This window comes from Arctopsyche grandis, chromosome 10, assembly GCF_051622035.1.
Source record: "Arctopsyche grandis isolate Sample6627 chromosome 10, ASM5162203v2, whole genome shotgun sequence".
NCBI lineage: Eukaryota > Metazoa > Arthropoda > Insecta > Trichoptera > Hydropsychidae > Arctopsyche > Arctopsyche grandis.
This window is the reverse complement of record NC_135364.1, coordinates 20,817,229-20,833,757: the sequence shown is the minus strand read 5'-3', so window position 1 is coordinate 20,833,757 and position 16,529 is coordinate 20,817,229. Positions and strand designations below refer to the sequence as shown.

Genomic DNA, 16,529 nt, shown 5'->3' with positions numbered 1-16,529 from the left:
GAAAGAACTAGGCTAGTTATCGAGAATTTTTTCCAAAAGTGAAATAATAATGAATTTATTTATCATTCAAAAAATGCATTTCAATGTTGTGTGAGCAAACTTGGTCTACCTATCATTGTTTTTATTCCTTGGCATAATTTATCTTTTATACATGAATCTAGGAAACAAAAATATTCTCATATTAAAAATTTAATACAAAAAAAAATATTTGCTTTAGTACTGGTTACAACTACTGATTCATCGACCCAGTAGTTGTAAGAACACGGATTGAAGTAGAAGCAAGTCCTAGTAGTATTCAAAAATATTCTTTTGGAAGACCTTATTTATTGATAAGTTTTAGCTTTGATCCAATCTTTGATAAATGGTAAAAAGTACGACGTTGTCAATTCTGTTCTGTTATACACCCAACTAACTGTTCTATCCTACCTTTGATTATAGAATATAATATAATACATAGCAAAATTGTTCACATTTACTATAAAATTGTAATTTTTCTTGGAATTATTACAATTATAATTTCATAGTTACCTTCAGGAGATGAAGGCCTGTCGCTCCCCAGAACCATATTCTTGAATTGGTCATCGTTGTTAGTCGCGGTGGCCCACCTGAGCGTGCTCGATGTTAACGTCTGTCCATTCTTAAACTGTATACTGACACTGTTGCTTGCAAATGCGATGTGCAGCGACAGGAAGATGACGGCGACACTCCCCAACAATCTTCCCCTCATTTTGGACAATTGCTCTTAGAAAAACCTGCAACAAATCAAAATTCAATATATTAGTCATTGCACTCTTTAACGACCCAGGGCGAGGGCTATTAAGACTAGCCTCGTTTGATGTTGTTTTAATTGGACGTTTAGCCTTTCGTTTGGTGAACCGTGTAAAATTCGCCGTTTAAAAACGATGATCGTGCGCCAACTCTCTCGTGATGTACCCAAAACTCCTATGTGATGATTGCTTTCGCTGGGTGTGTACCACGCACAATTTAACCATCAGCTCATTAGGGACACTCCAAACGGTTCCTAATTCCGGTTCATTATTTTTATTTTTCCGTTTGCCGGTAGTACCCACTGCACACATATGACTAAGTGTATGTACCTACTAGCGGTAATTACTATTGCATCAATCACACAAACAAACATTTCACTACTTCTGTTGGTTCCGACTGAGGTGATCGTTAATTGACGCCAGTTCCTCTCCGTTTTGCGTTCCGGCGGGTTTATTTATTATTTTATACATCTAGATTTATAATTGACGCGTTTTACTCTCTTACGTATGATTATTTAACTTTCTTTCGCGCGATTGCACTTTCTAACTCGCTTTCTGCACTTATCTCTATGTGCGTTCCCGGGACGTGTTCATTAGAACGCGGACGGGTTCAATTATGCGTTATCGATTTATACGACTGTGCGGATTTATAAAGTTTTTTGCAAGGAAAAAATTCAGATCAAGTCACTAAAGCGTGAAGAAATCTGATTCCATTCTATTTCATTTCATATTTTTTATTTGAAATATTTTAATATGTATGAAGATAGATTTATTTATTTAATAGTGGCATATTCGATGGACCCAAAGGGTTTGTTAATACAAATAAGTTATAATAAAAAATACAAATATCAAATAAGATAAAAAAGAAGAATATACTAATAAAGGAAGAACTATAAATACAAATATAAATAAGGAAATCATCAAGATTACTTTTAAAAAAGTAAAGGTTACTAGAAGTTACCAATTTAATTGATACATAGACCATCCCGGATTTTAAACACTCGATCTCATTTTTTTCGTCTCCTAAGGAGTAGAAAAATTCATTATTTTTTTCAATTCTTTTTCAAGGAATTTTTGTAATTCTTCGTTGGACCTTTACATATATGGAATCAAAATTACAAAATAATACGAGAATTCGATAATTTCTAGTTTTTATACATATGTTATGTACTATCCAGACGATAATAGGAATCAAATGGAACGATTTGTCTGTCGTAGACCTACAATATTTCTATAAATTTTACTATGCCAATTTACTCGATTTCAAATCAAATTTTAGCTAGACTGCTTTTAAATATTTACAATTGGCAATCGGGCTGTGTTTGGTTCATTATTTAATAATATATTGCATTCTTAAATGATTTACTATCGCTGTAGCTACTCAATTGCTACGTTTTAAAGAATAAAAAAGATAATGTAATACTTAGTAGAGCTACTGTAACAATGTTCTACTATGTTTAAGGAAAATAACGAAATTTATTCATAAATGTGTATCAAAAAAAGGACAACACGTTGGAATGTTGCCAGAACTGTGATGATAAAATATAATGAACGTAATATAGTAACCAAAATATAAAATTTATAAACGTATTTGTTCACTTTTACGCTGTACTTTATAATGCACAAAAAGGATGGTTTCAATTTGCGCGTTTCTGTGCCAAAAGTTTACGAGACATAAAACCCAAAATTTACTCAGTTTCATACCGTTCCGTGTTCGACCGTACCAACTGCTATAAAATTTTAATTCAAAAATCGATACATACAACCTTCAAAGAAGCCTCGCCTTATAAAATATACAACGACAAAATCAACATTCTGACGCTACACATAATACACGTCAAAATTAAAACTCCACGACGCAGACTTAATGCAACACGGAACGAGATTATAAACTTTTCAGCGGAAAAGCTCCCACGATTTTCATTAGCGGCGCCGGTCAAAGACACCTGATACGCCTGCGGAGGATTTGTACAGACTCCGGCACAAACAAACCCTCCCCACGAGTGCATCTCTGCACAAACTTGTTCACCTGCACTAGACGTTCCGGGGTTGAGACTGGGTACAACACCCACCCACCCTTCCCGAATAAATAAGGACTCGAGTGGTGAATGTTGATTGATGGCGTCTCGACGCAAGTTTACCAGACCGTATGACGACGACAATGGCACGTCGTATCCGGTGGCCAAGCAATCGTAGTAATGGAAGCAAACACACAAACGGGGAATATTATGGCAACCGCTTATTTTAACCCCCCCACCCCCATTTGGTCCCTTTCAAGAGGGACGTCTCCATTAAGTTGTAAAACCAACCCTACGTGCCCCTCCCTGGACCGCTTTAATCTCGCCCCCCTGCAATTAATATTGAAAGACGCAATGTCAAGTGTAATTAACGCGTCAAACGAATTTAGGTGATGATCAACTTGATTTTTAAGTCAATATGTCTAAAAATATACATGACACTATCATATAAATATATAAGAAATTCGGTTAATTATGCATATGATTTCTGTTTTACACGGTGATAACAAGATCTGCAGAAAAAATAAGTGAATTGGTTGTATAACTTAAAAATCGTAAGAAGTGAACAAATGATTTAAAATAAAACAGTCTTTGTAGTTTCATAAAAAAGTGTTTTTTTATAAAACTACAAAGAGCTACACATTTGTTATGATTATGTCGGGACAGGCGTAGAAATGACGTGTGTTACAAATTAGCAAAGTTGGATTGTGTAAAATGAAAAGTTAAATTCTTATATGATTTTTTCAATTTCATAGATCGTATTGTAGCGTGGACGTGAAGATGGGTTTCCGAGATCGGAAAGACGCAGCGAGTTGTGGTAGAGGTATTGTTGTTCCGTCGACGATTCAGCTCCGAACGAAGCACAGAGATCATTGGCCGATGGGTCGCGAGACCTCATTGGTTGTTGTATACGGTGAGGCTGTTTTGGCACGAATGCGAGATAAGATGATCAGTGCTGGTAAACCAGTGGTCGACGGGTGCCAATCACCAAATTTGAGAGATTTCGCGAAAATCACTAGCTGCGATATAAATAAAAAAATAGCTTCATATGTGATGATGTAATTCAGGTAACATATGTATGTATAAAAAGAGCATACTGAAATTCAATTTTATAAATTTTATAATGCTAAATAGGAACACGATATGCAATTACGATAAAACGAAAATTCGAAACGCACACTTCCGGTCACTTTTATGTAATATGATCAATAGGTACTAACCTCGCACACTCGATCGAGAGAGACAGAGAGTAAAAACTATGTAGATTTCACAGTATGACAACGGTTTTCACAAAACCCATTTCCGCAGGGTTTCCACGTCCCCCATAACTTATTCAATATCGCCAGTTTAAATAGGCAACGCGAAAGATGTACGAGCGAAATATGCTAATCGACTAATGTTCAACTCACGAAACCCACCCTCCGTTTTTCCCATGACAATGTAAATTATATACAGTACGCGTATATAAAAAAAGTCAAATTCTTTCTGTTAAAATATTTTCGCGTTACCGGTAGCGAACATCCGGTTTATAATAATACGCACATACGAAACAAATGTGGGTTAATCCACCTGCTGCGGGGTTCGCTTATGGCGTGCTTGGCAAATGCCAGACGACAAAATAGTCCTCTCCGGTATCCCTATGAATTATTTATTAATTTAACGGACAATAGGGGCCCTCCATAAACGGTTCCCGGACAATATTGACATAGTGTGAAAACGCTAAACGTCAACCGGCGAAATACATAGCAGCAATAGAGATCATTGATACACAAACACGCATACAGAACACTGTATAATATAATATAATAGAATATATACATTTTATTTGGGAGACTTTCAAGGTCGTATTTTAATTACTTTGATTAATTAAAAGCTCAAATTGATTAGTCTGTCGGTATGATAATTGGTGGTTTGCAATGTGAAAGATACTTTTTTGTGGCCGTGCGTCTGAATAGACAAATTATGTGAAGTATAAAATATTGCTGCTATTAAGATTCGCAAATTGCATTAAATATTATAAAACTTTATTATTATTATTATATCGTATATAATATCTGTCAATAGCGTGTTAAATCGCACTTTAAACACCAGCTGGCCGTCTTGTGTTAGAGTTTGCCAATTTTTCTATCTTAATTGTATTGAGCTAATGACGGATCCAATAATATCGGCATCCTGTCTGTGCTGTGCCAGTATAAGCAGAATTTATAATATTTGATTTTTGGTAATGCTACGCCCTGTACATATTTTAAAAATTAATTTTTTTTTGTATGATATGAAATTATTTGTAATTAAATTATGAAAATCGTAAATCGTATGCTTCGTTTGATAATTTTTACCGTCTGTCAAGCAATTATGTACTCATTTGGAAATGTTTATTATAGAACCTCAAGGTTGAATCAGTATTTGAACTACTAAAGCCACTATGCATAGTTTATATGAAAATAAATTTCATACTAAAAATAAATACATACAATTTTAAAGATATGCAGTTTTGACGAAAATTTAGCATTTTTACGACTTGAACAGATTTTGTTTAGAAGAAAAGTTTTCTCGTTCTTTTATGGATGAGCTCTGGCATTTCCGCTACATTTTTATTTGGCACTTCGGCGTTTCGCCGATATGGATTTATTGAAATTTCAAAGTTGCGTGTCGAATGCGAATTGCCGAAAGAATTCCAACATTCGAAATTCATTGATCGTTTCATATATGTACATATGATATATTATACGTACAAACATACATGTATATAGAACACACGAATCTCCGAACATCCCCATCGGCATACTAATGAACGCTAATGCAGACTCTCGAGAATCGATCTTTCTCGAGAGAGAGAGAGAAAGAAAAAAATATATTACGATTGTCTTTTTTTTTCTCTTCGTCGCGTGATCGAATGAATGTCTTCTGTAAATTACACTTCAAAATGTCGCAAAGCGATATTATCGAGTTTTTCTTGGAAATTTAAATACAAACCGATCGCTTTCAGATTTGCATACATTCTTTTACTGACAAATGTCTGAAAAAAGTTATCGTAAATAACTGGGAAGGTCGTATACATATAAAGCGAGCAGACTTATGACGTATTGTTTACACGTCAAGCAATCTTCAATGTTAACGTATTACATATACATTTCCTAGAAAGGACCTTGCCCGTGACAAGTGAAATGTTTGCTTTCATTAATGAAATGTACCTGTGTATTTTTATTTTACCTTTTGATAGGTCAAAAGGTCAAATATGTATGTATACATGTAGTACTAAATTGAATAATATTCGTGTTTATTATAATGTAGACGAGGCAAAGGATAAGTACATACATACATACATATGTATGTAAGTTTTTCTTAGACTTATTATGTATGCATGTATGTACATATATTACTAAAAAAATTCTTCTTAGATTGTCCACATATGTTCTATGCTACTTCTATATAGGTATATGTAGAATTATTAATTAGAATATAATTAGTCCCCGGCGTTGCTCAGGTGGATAAAAGTTGTGAAATAAAAGCCTTTAAAGGACTCCGACCTATTCCAAAGCTCGTCCACTGTCAATGTTAGGATACGTATGTTACAGTTGAAGTTTATTTTCATTTGTAATATATTCCAACTGGCGTTTTAGTTCATTCATATTCGAATACAATTCAACTAGTAAATTATATCTCTAAAAGCGCAAATCAGTTTCAACAATGTCCGCCAGTTGTAATATAACAGATGAGTTTTGACAGCTCTCTTGTTTTTACGAATGCTTTAAAATTCAATAATACGTTAATATGTGTTACGAATAAAGGTAATGAATACTGTATATAAGAACTCTAAGAATGCGTTTAAAACAAAAATGTGTCTTTCCAACTCAATTTACTAGTCGAGTGACGTTTTCACTAAAACCTTACCTCTCCACCTACCATGACACCAACTTATAGTTGAACTGTATTTTCAGTTGTAATATATTTTGACGAATTGGTATGTAATTCAACTTATGTGGGTTAGACGGAATATATTCCCAGTAAACAAAATATATTGCAACTGAAAATATACTTCAACTGTAACATGTATACTAAATTTTATAATCCTTAGTTAAATACTGTGGATTTGCATAACAAAACATATACATGAAATTTAATTTTTAAATATAATATACATACATATGGATGTACAGATATTTCAATAAATGTAATCGAACTTCAAATATAACCTTCATGACCAACTTATATTGGCATTTCATAAATAAATCCGGTGGATTTGTCGCACTAAATTCACACTTCTTTACTATACAAATGTTCTGAAAGAGTTTTCTATGACAAAATAAGTAGCTATAAATCTGTAAAGCAACCCTATAAATCCCTTTATAAGCCAGCTTGCGGTCCCCTATCTGTCTGGACTAACGAAGCAATTACCTCGAAAATCTAGCAAATGCGAGAAAAAACCGAATATTCCCCCAACCCCCAAAACCATTGTCTTACTTTTAATAAAAAATACTTTTCCAATTTCAGCCGTATGTTATATTAACACTTGACACTTTTTTAATATAAAATTTAATAACATCGCCTCGCGCTCGTGGACACCTGTCCTTGCCACCCACGATGTAAAAATAAATTCTTTCCTCATCCACCCCCATCCCGGAAGTTTTATGACTACGTCATACTGCGGAGGAACACGACGCTGAGGTCACACAATATGAACCGACTCCGAATGTTATCCCATTAGGCCGAAGGTTGCCGCCGAGAGGGTTTTTTCCTGAGGGGGGGGGGAGATGAGGATGAGGATGTTGGGTTTTGGGGTGTTAGGGGTGAATTCTAGGGGAGGGAGGGGTTCAGCGTCACCATGACAACCCCCTCGCGAGTAAACACCCTCCCCGCTGAGCCCCCATCCCTCCCCCTCGTGGCGAGGGCACCTCTCTCGGGTTTTCTTCGATTGCCCGGAAAATTCCGTGCGTGTTTGTTGTTCGGCCGAGTGCAACAATCGATATGCGCGCCGCGATGCACCTCACCCAGGTGAGAAAGTGCAGGACCGCACTATGACTGTGTATACATATATGTAGTATGCACATTGGCGGTTCCATGCAATCAAATCGAGCAATTGATTCGAATGGGTTATTTTAATCGAAATTCTATTAACACCTGTTGTGCATATGTATGTATGTTGAAAAATTAGTCTAGACTGAATTATTCACGGCTCGCTGTATTGCAAGATATTTTGCCATACGAAACTATCGGAAATGTCTTGGAAAAGTAGCTTATTAAATTTTCTCTTTAGCGTACATATTAGACTTTGAGATGATACGTATAATTCCATACAAAGTTTGGAGCGTCAAATATTTTTCGTATCTATTAATTTCTCCTGTGTTATAACTATTACACCAGCACTCAAGAATTGTAAATCGGTTTTTGAGCTCTTTTTCCTATTATGCTGTACATTAACATTAGAATAATACAGTCCCTGACCAGAATATTACGCCACCCCTCTCGAGATGCGTTTGGGTAAATTTGTCACGGTCGTAAATAACTCATTATGGGAACTTTTGGCCTCATTTTTTTTGTGATCTTATCCTTAAATGCAACTCTATTCACTAGTAAAAAATATCGGTGGATTATCCCTCAAAAGGTCTTCAAAAACAAAAGAAAGATGTTTGAAATCGGTTTGCGTCTGAATTTTGTTCAATATTGACGTGCGTTTCCGTTAAAATCATTCATTATTTTGTGAAAAGCACTGTGTTTTTTTCTCTTTTACTGCAACTTTATCATATTTCTAAGGTAAGTTGGTATTTAATATCTCGAAATTTTACTTTGTTTTATGATTTAAATTGCTTGTAAAACTTTTATTGGATTTTTTTAGATGGGTAGAAAATCAGATCTTTCTAATGAAAAAATTGCAAGCATTACATCATTATTAAATACAGGAAAGTTTTCTCAAAACAAAATCGCGACAATGGAGGGTGTTAGTAGGGCGTCTATTAGAAAAATAAAACAAAATCTGGAGACTGATTGCGACCCCACACTCGTAATATTCTGTTGGCGTAATATTCTGGTCAGGGACTGTATAATTCTATGATTACTAACAAAATCAAATTAAAATCGTAAAATAGAAAATGATCAGTAGATCAGTAGCTATTAAAATATATATATATATATATATATATATATATATATATATATATATATATATATATATATATATATATATATATATATATATATATATATATATATATATATATATATAAGATGTATTGTAAACTTAATTTAGTAATAATAAAAAGCATTTAAAAACGAAATCAAACACTAGCACTCAATTACTTTTCAATTAAAATAATAAGAAGAAAATTCATAGTTTGCATGTTATACAAACTGGAAAACATTTCAAAAGCAAATGTCTACGTTATATATGTACATATGTAATTGAGCATTGCTTCATTTCCGTAAGTGCTTATTTTTACATGAAAATATAATCCGTAGTATCCATAAGTATATGTCTATGCAAGTTATTTTAAATATGAAACAATCTCTGTAGCACAAACTATATAAAATAAACTTATGATTTCCTGTTTGGAACACATTGAATTTGCATTCAATTGAAACAGAGACGATATTAAGTGTACTTGTCATATTTGAAAGACTCCCTTGTCTATTACACAGTGTAGCTTGTCAGCGAGACGCCTACAATGAAAAAAGTTAAATTTGTTATACATTTATTGTGAATCCGTTGTTTGCAATTCAGCCATGCAATATCCTAAATCCCACACTGTTCATATTCCATACGTTTTTACGACCACAGCTGAATGGATTCCACCCCATCGTCCTGTCCGTCATCCCCACATGGGACAATAGAGCCACATGTCCAAATAAATCCATTTCATCCCCATACGACACACGAATATGACTCGGTACTTTTATCACCTTCAGAAATAATATGTTTCCAGAAAATTTATTATACAATATAGACTGATTGATTTCTCATTGTTATTAAGCGCCCGCAAATGTGCATCTTAAGACTAGAATTTGTATTGAAAAGCAATCCCCTTTTTCGATTCGCCATTATAACGGTGCTCTTTCAAAGTCACCCCTCCGTTATACGGCCGTATCGTTTAATTCTCTATTTAAGAAAATACTTATAATATATACCCATCGAGTATACCTTACCAATTTTCGATTACGTCAAATTGGTGAAGATTTTCGCAAACGTTGAATTTTGAACGCTGCCTATATTTATTCAAATAGAATTGCCCTCGGGTGAAAACATTCATGTAAAAAGGTTACGGAAGAGGGAATATGGCAAATACGTACGAAAGTGAAGAAATATTTTTTCGATATTATTGCGAAAATCCAATAATTCGTAGGAAAAAAATACACGTGCTTGATTTTGGACTTTGTCTATACGTACGCAATTTTATCAATATTTTGTTATGACAACATTCACATTTTTTTTCGAAAAAATATTATCAAAACCGGTGTGTCTAGCGACCGATAAAAATAAACATTCCCCATATATGTATTCACATATGTAAATATGCATTTCTCATTTTTAAATTATTCATATAAAATTTAAGACTATTTTTGAGTATGTGTAAATTGAATAATTCATAAGATTGCATCCAATCATTGAATTGATACATACGTAATTATAGACATGTCGCGTTATAAAACTTCTTATCGACAATTAATTAATTACATTTCTCAGACTCTATCGAGCGAAACTGTTTCATTTATCTTTAAAGTGACATAAATTATATCTTAGAAGTAACTATTAAATGTTTATTTAAGGTTTTTCCTGCGGTCAAGTATGTAAATGCAAATACTTTTACAAATTGTCTGTCGTAGCGGTTTTACACAGACAGATGTCTGCCAACAGTAAAGGCAATACAATTGATTAGGTAATCCTACCTATGATCTTTGCTGTCTTTCAAGGACTCAAATATATTTTTGTAACGTCTTTATATATCATACAAGACTTACCACTTGAAAATCTCTACATGAACATCACCTTTATAGATGCAAAAACAGAAATGCATACCAATGTACAAATGTGACTAATAAATTATATCTCCCGTCTGAAGTAGGGCTTTCATTTTAAAAATTCATCTCGCACGTTCATAATAAACATCGCAAGTGGCACACAACAAACGCAGAAATTGCTTGAATAAATTATACGAAAACACGAAAGAGCTTTTTAGCCACCCTGTTAATTACACCCAACTCTCACTCGTAAGGAAATTTAATTAGCGAACACTAGAGAGTGGGATGAAGACTACATGGGAATAAGACGGGATAGTATTCGAGTGAAACGTTGACCACCGCAATACAACCTGTCACTGGTTTCCCAACATCGAATTATCCAATTATCTCGTTTTCCGACACACACGGTTTCCCGAGAAATTCTTCGATAAACACACACATGTACATATGTATATACATATAGATATACACTTGTGCGAAACGCAACACCCCTAAGTTCGGGTGCGATGAACTGAAAACGAATCAACACGTATTTTTCACGTGTTTTTTTTCGCACTCAAAGCGATGATTATGTACTTATTCCGGTAAATGAACCTAATGCGAATTGCTGTCAATTTTTTACGGCATTACAACCGTGACGATTCATATTCCGATTGCAAAAAAATGGCGTAATCGTACTGTTACATACGCGAGTCTGTTTCGGCATTGACCGTAACGAATGAAGGTATCAGTGTTTTGATGATAAAGCATGTATATACGGGGTATAATGACTCACAAGTGTTCCAAAGTATATATGCGTAATTGAAATAATACATTTCCGCGATGTAAATAAATAAATAGCTCGTATTGAAACAAATTGTATGTAGCATTCATTGCTTTGGGAGGGACGAGATTCGCCCGTTGTAGAAATTAATTATTCATTGTGGTTGTACCTTATGTACGTAGTTCGTGAATGGAATATGTTCCGTGTCAAATTTTACGAGGAGTAACTTCGTGTATACCTGTTGGATTATTAATATCCCTAAATCTAAAGCTGCCGGATAGAATTCGATTTGTATTATAGAAGGGTGGGCTTCCACTTGAACCTTAACTTCCTTCCTTCCTCCGACAAATTGAAGGTACCGGAATCGGCTTTACAAGCACGATAGATATCGATTAATATTCGAACAAGTAAAACTCTCCAAATTGTAACAACGGTTAATTAAGTTAAATGTAATAACGAATATAAACTCTGACAAACATTTAAACTTTTAAAAATAAGATTATTTTCATTGATAAGCTTCAATATGTTTCGACAAGAAAATGTGCACACGTTGAAATTCTTTCTAAAATTTTCACTGAGCAACAAAAAATATTACGTGAGTGGAGAATATCAATCTTTGCTAAATTTGAACCACTTAATTCGAATATGACAATGATTTTTGTTGATTTCTTCTCGTTCATGAGATATGACCGTTTAAAAACAAGTGCAATTTATCCAGATTTTTGGCTTTTGCAGTCTTTAACTCAAAATCTAGTATTTCCTGTGCCAAAAAAGTATTGGAGTCAATACTCAGATATTTTCCCTATTGATTGTGATTTTTTATTGCTTTAAAATACGTATAATTCATTATCTAGCGAATTTTAAAAGTCAAAAATATACTTTTTTGGTCAGTTTTTGATCAATTATTTTAAATAAATACTAGTCAAATAGTTATCCGACGTTGCTCAGATTCTGATACCGTGAGATAGTAATTTGATAGACCTAGATTATATATGTATAGTGAATTTACTTACAAACATTCATCATTATGTATGAGAAGATATTTTTAAGATAATCATTTAAATTGTTAAAATGAACATGAATACATATGTATAATCAAAAAAAAAACTATTGAGTTCAAAGACGATATTGAAAACGATATGTGACATACAAATTTTATCTAACGTATTCGAAATTAGTGAGAAATTTAAATATTTATTAAAAAAATGTTAACATACAAGTAATGACGGAGATACATACAAGCTGAAGTTTGGGATGCAGGTGAAATTCTCGCATCTTCAAGAAGCATGAATCTTAAGCGATCCCATAACTTGTGTCCTTCAATACAATAAGACTTAATTTGACACATTCTTATGTATATTTAAAACTGCAATATTTATTCGCACGACCACTTTCAAACTTCCCACACACTGAAAATATACACACTGTTTACATTCTCGACATTTTTTGTGTCGTCTCGAAATAAACTGCACGCTATATGAATGCATTGTCAGTGCAGTGCATTCGCATTAAAAAGACATTGAAAATGTATACCCGTGACGCACTGTCTGCTACCAAAAGAAAACGAACGACTGAAGTGACTTCACTCGTGTGTTTTTTTTTTCACACAGAACAAAAAATCTCCCAAATGAATGGATTTTTTATAACTCATCATACACATCCTGTGTGTAAAACGTGTACTTAATAGCTCACCGTGGATATAGACGTAAAAAAATCATAAGTTGATATCGTTACAGTTAATTAACGCCCCCCCAGTGACGATGAGCCCTCGGCGCGTGTCTCGTTTGCTCCTCCCTGATAAAAGCTACCGTTTAAATTATATACACTCTTGTGAAAATATCACTTTTTAACAAAGTTTAAAAATAAATAAAAAAATCAATGTAAAATACGATAAATCAATACATTGTAATTGTATTGACTTCTCGCGCCACTTGAAAAGCACCCATCATCGAGTCAATAATGACGCAATTTTGGCGTAAACGTTGACTGACACAAATCGTCGAAACCTTCAAGTATAATAAATTCACCAAAAAAAATCTTTTTAAAGCACACCAAAGTGCCAGACGAGATATGGCGCCTCCCTTGTATTTTTTTTACGTAATTAGTGCGCCATTTTTCGAGTGGTGCCTCGGGCAAGCCACTTACCCAGTGCTCTGTACAAACAGATGCGAGTTTTATTTTATCCCTTTTCTTCTCTCTGACGTCAAAAAATTTGTACGAAACTTTCATACAAAACCCTACAATGTTTTCTTTGTTTAAAAAGAAACAGGGTGGCATTCTTTTAGAATCAAATTTATGAATGAATTTAATTAAACATGAATGTTGACAATTGAAGAAACACGCAAGCTTAGTATCACAGAACGACAATCAAACTAATATATGTATATATAATTTTTGTGTAGTATAAAATGGACGGCACTGTATTATTACGGTTCCAAAACTTTTAATTCGTACGGCTGTTAACACTTATCGATCCGCACTTACCGGCAGTAATTGCATGCGAATTACCCGATAAATTAACCGTCGAATTTGTCCTTTATCGTTTCCTTGCTCGGATATAGGGGTGAAACACCCCATTAAATTTTATCGTACTTAATTTTATACGTACTTGCAAAAAAGGAAACGCTACGTTTGCCCGTATGGATCTATCTGCATACATAAATACATATGTATAACATATTATATATGTATGTATCTCCCCTGTGCCTTATTTCGCCCGATTGAATATTCAAAATTGGAGGGTTGTTTTTTTTCTTTCGTTCTTTGTTCAACAGAGCGCATCTTACGATTTATGATATTTTACTGCATCGTACGTACATACATCTACGATGTAATCCCTCGGAAAAAAATGTGCAACAATAAATGTCAGTCATATTGAAATTGAAGCCAATTGTAGCGGCCTACTAGACAATAGATTTTAATCATTAGTCACGTCCCCTTCCAGTGGTTGTCAACTTAAATATTAATGGTGTCCGGAAATGCCGTTCGCGTACATCCTTCGGTAATGCGAAGTTCCCTATATACATATACTACAGCACTGTTACGAGTTTGAATTTGACATTAACTCAATTTATAACTCGACCCAGAGAGACGGGTTTAGATCTTCGATAGCGTCTTCTGAACCCACAACTACAAGACGGTTCATTAACATTTTTCAAATTGGTTTTCTTCATACAACAGATCTTTGATAAACTTTAATTATTCCAACGCACATAAAAAACACACCTGAGTAAACGGTTCTTTTCAATATACCAAAGTTTCGAATTTAATATACCGTCTTTAATGAAGAACATGCACTCGCTCTGTACTGTATTTTTCTTTTCTCGACTTTTTTGTAAAACCGAGAATAAACATACCTTATTTGAAGGTAAATAGACACGCAAAGAGCTCACATTCATTATACATATATGTACAATATGCATGTTGGTATTTGAAATGGACCTGGTACTCTCGAAAGCCCACTCGTTCTTCGTTTTTTGAGGACTCCGGTGACATATTTCTGACTTTGTTTGCTTATGCAAATGCACCGCAGAAGCTCAGCGAAGCTCAAGAGCTTTTTCGTGCTTTCTCGACTGATGCAACTCCTATTCGTTTTGCTATTTGAATCATCGTACAAATTCACTCCTTTTGTTGCGGTAGATTTATTCAATTTACTAGGTCTTTTGAATTTAAATGAAGCATCCATTCATATTACTCACAATAAAGAGAAAATTCTATGAACCGATGAATCACAAATCCTTGCGAGTTATTTTATATATCACTTCAATTCAATGAGTCAATTTATTTTGATATAACTTAATGTGAGTAACTAACCGCAATATATTCGACCTATATATGTATTAAACAATAAACGGAAGAAATTATCTTGTAAGAGCACTTGCATTCTTGCTAAATTGCATAAAAGTTCTCCAATTCTTGGCTTACCAAGCAACTAAATATGTATATTGGAGTATTTTAGTCAAATTCATAAGTTAATTAGCATCATGTTCTTTATTATATGAGAAATATAATCAGATAACTTCTTAATTACGGCCGATAAGTACTGTTATGGAGTATTGTGAGGAATCCAACCCATTTTTATCTTTTCACACGGTATTGCACAATAACTAGAAGAAAATTATACACTTGTTGTGCACTCTGAATTCAATTTGTGTTTGAATAGTGGCCACACGACATTCCAGCAGTACAGCCGTAGGGAATGTGTGCCGCAAAGCATGAAGGACGTACGTACGGATGTGACACGTGAACACTATAACGACACTTAATGACGTTATCGTAAGACCGGTTCTTCAATCCGCAGAATGGAAAGACTCCCATGCCATCCTGAATCGCGAAGACCCAGATCGCGTTGTAATTACACGCGAGACCATAAAAGGACCCCGCCTATGATAAGGATCCTTCAAGGGCACTTCCGTAAAAGTCACGATCTGATGATGAATCAACATGACTTGGCGTGGACTCACGAGCATGTCTTGACAGCCTTCTTCCACTCTGTCGAATTGATGTTGCACGGATCCAGGTAGCTGGAGAGGCGTATCGACCGAGCATGCACGTCGCGAATTCCACTTATTGGGAGTCCAAACCTGTTTTTGAAGGAAGGAGACTTCACTTTTTGCAAATCGTCGAAGAGCCGACGTGCAAAAAAAATGTTTCCAAAGCCTTGCGACGATGATGCCAATGCGTCTGGACTCGAACCGAAAGCACGTTGGGTTCGTTTTCGTTTCGGTGATCTTCTCACCTCGCCTTTTGAAGTCGCGATTGTTTCGAGATAAACACCTGACAAGGTCTCGTAAAATAACAGAGCGCACACACAATAGACCAAAACGTTTCGACACGGCTATCAATTGTATCCATACTATGCTAATGTCGAACCGAAATGTTCAGCATTTGACACACAAAAGTACTATACAATAGTACAAGAGATATCCTAGTTTTGTGAATAATAATAGAGCGAATCTCCCCACACCCTCGTTTCCCAAATGGTTAGTCGACAAATGGTTAGCGAAAGGAGATCAAGAGGGAGCATGCCGG

The 16,529-nt window shown here is 34.6% G+C and overlaps 2 protein-coding genes across 2 annotated transcripts in view; one reads left to right on the top strand and one right to left on the bottom strand.

The window, feature by feature from the left end:
* The window catches only part of Miga (mitoguardin), a 96,232-nt gene that overhangs the window by 63,316 nt on the left and 16,387 nt on the right, over nt 1-16,529 (top strand). The gene's annotated exons all lie outside the window — the stretch shown is intronic.
* The window catches only part of uzip (beta-pore-forming protein unzipped), a 30,474-nt gene that overhangs the window by 3,186 nt on the left and 10,759 nt on the right, over nt 1-16,529 (bottom strand). The window contains exon 2 of the mRNA XM_077440398.1: nt 529-752. Within this exon, the coding sequence (XP_077296524.1) occupies nt 529-727 (199 nt within the window). The 5' untranslated portion in view covers nt 728-752. The remainder of the gene's footprint in view (nt 1-528; nt 753-16,529) is intronic.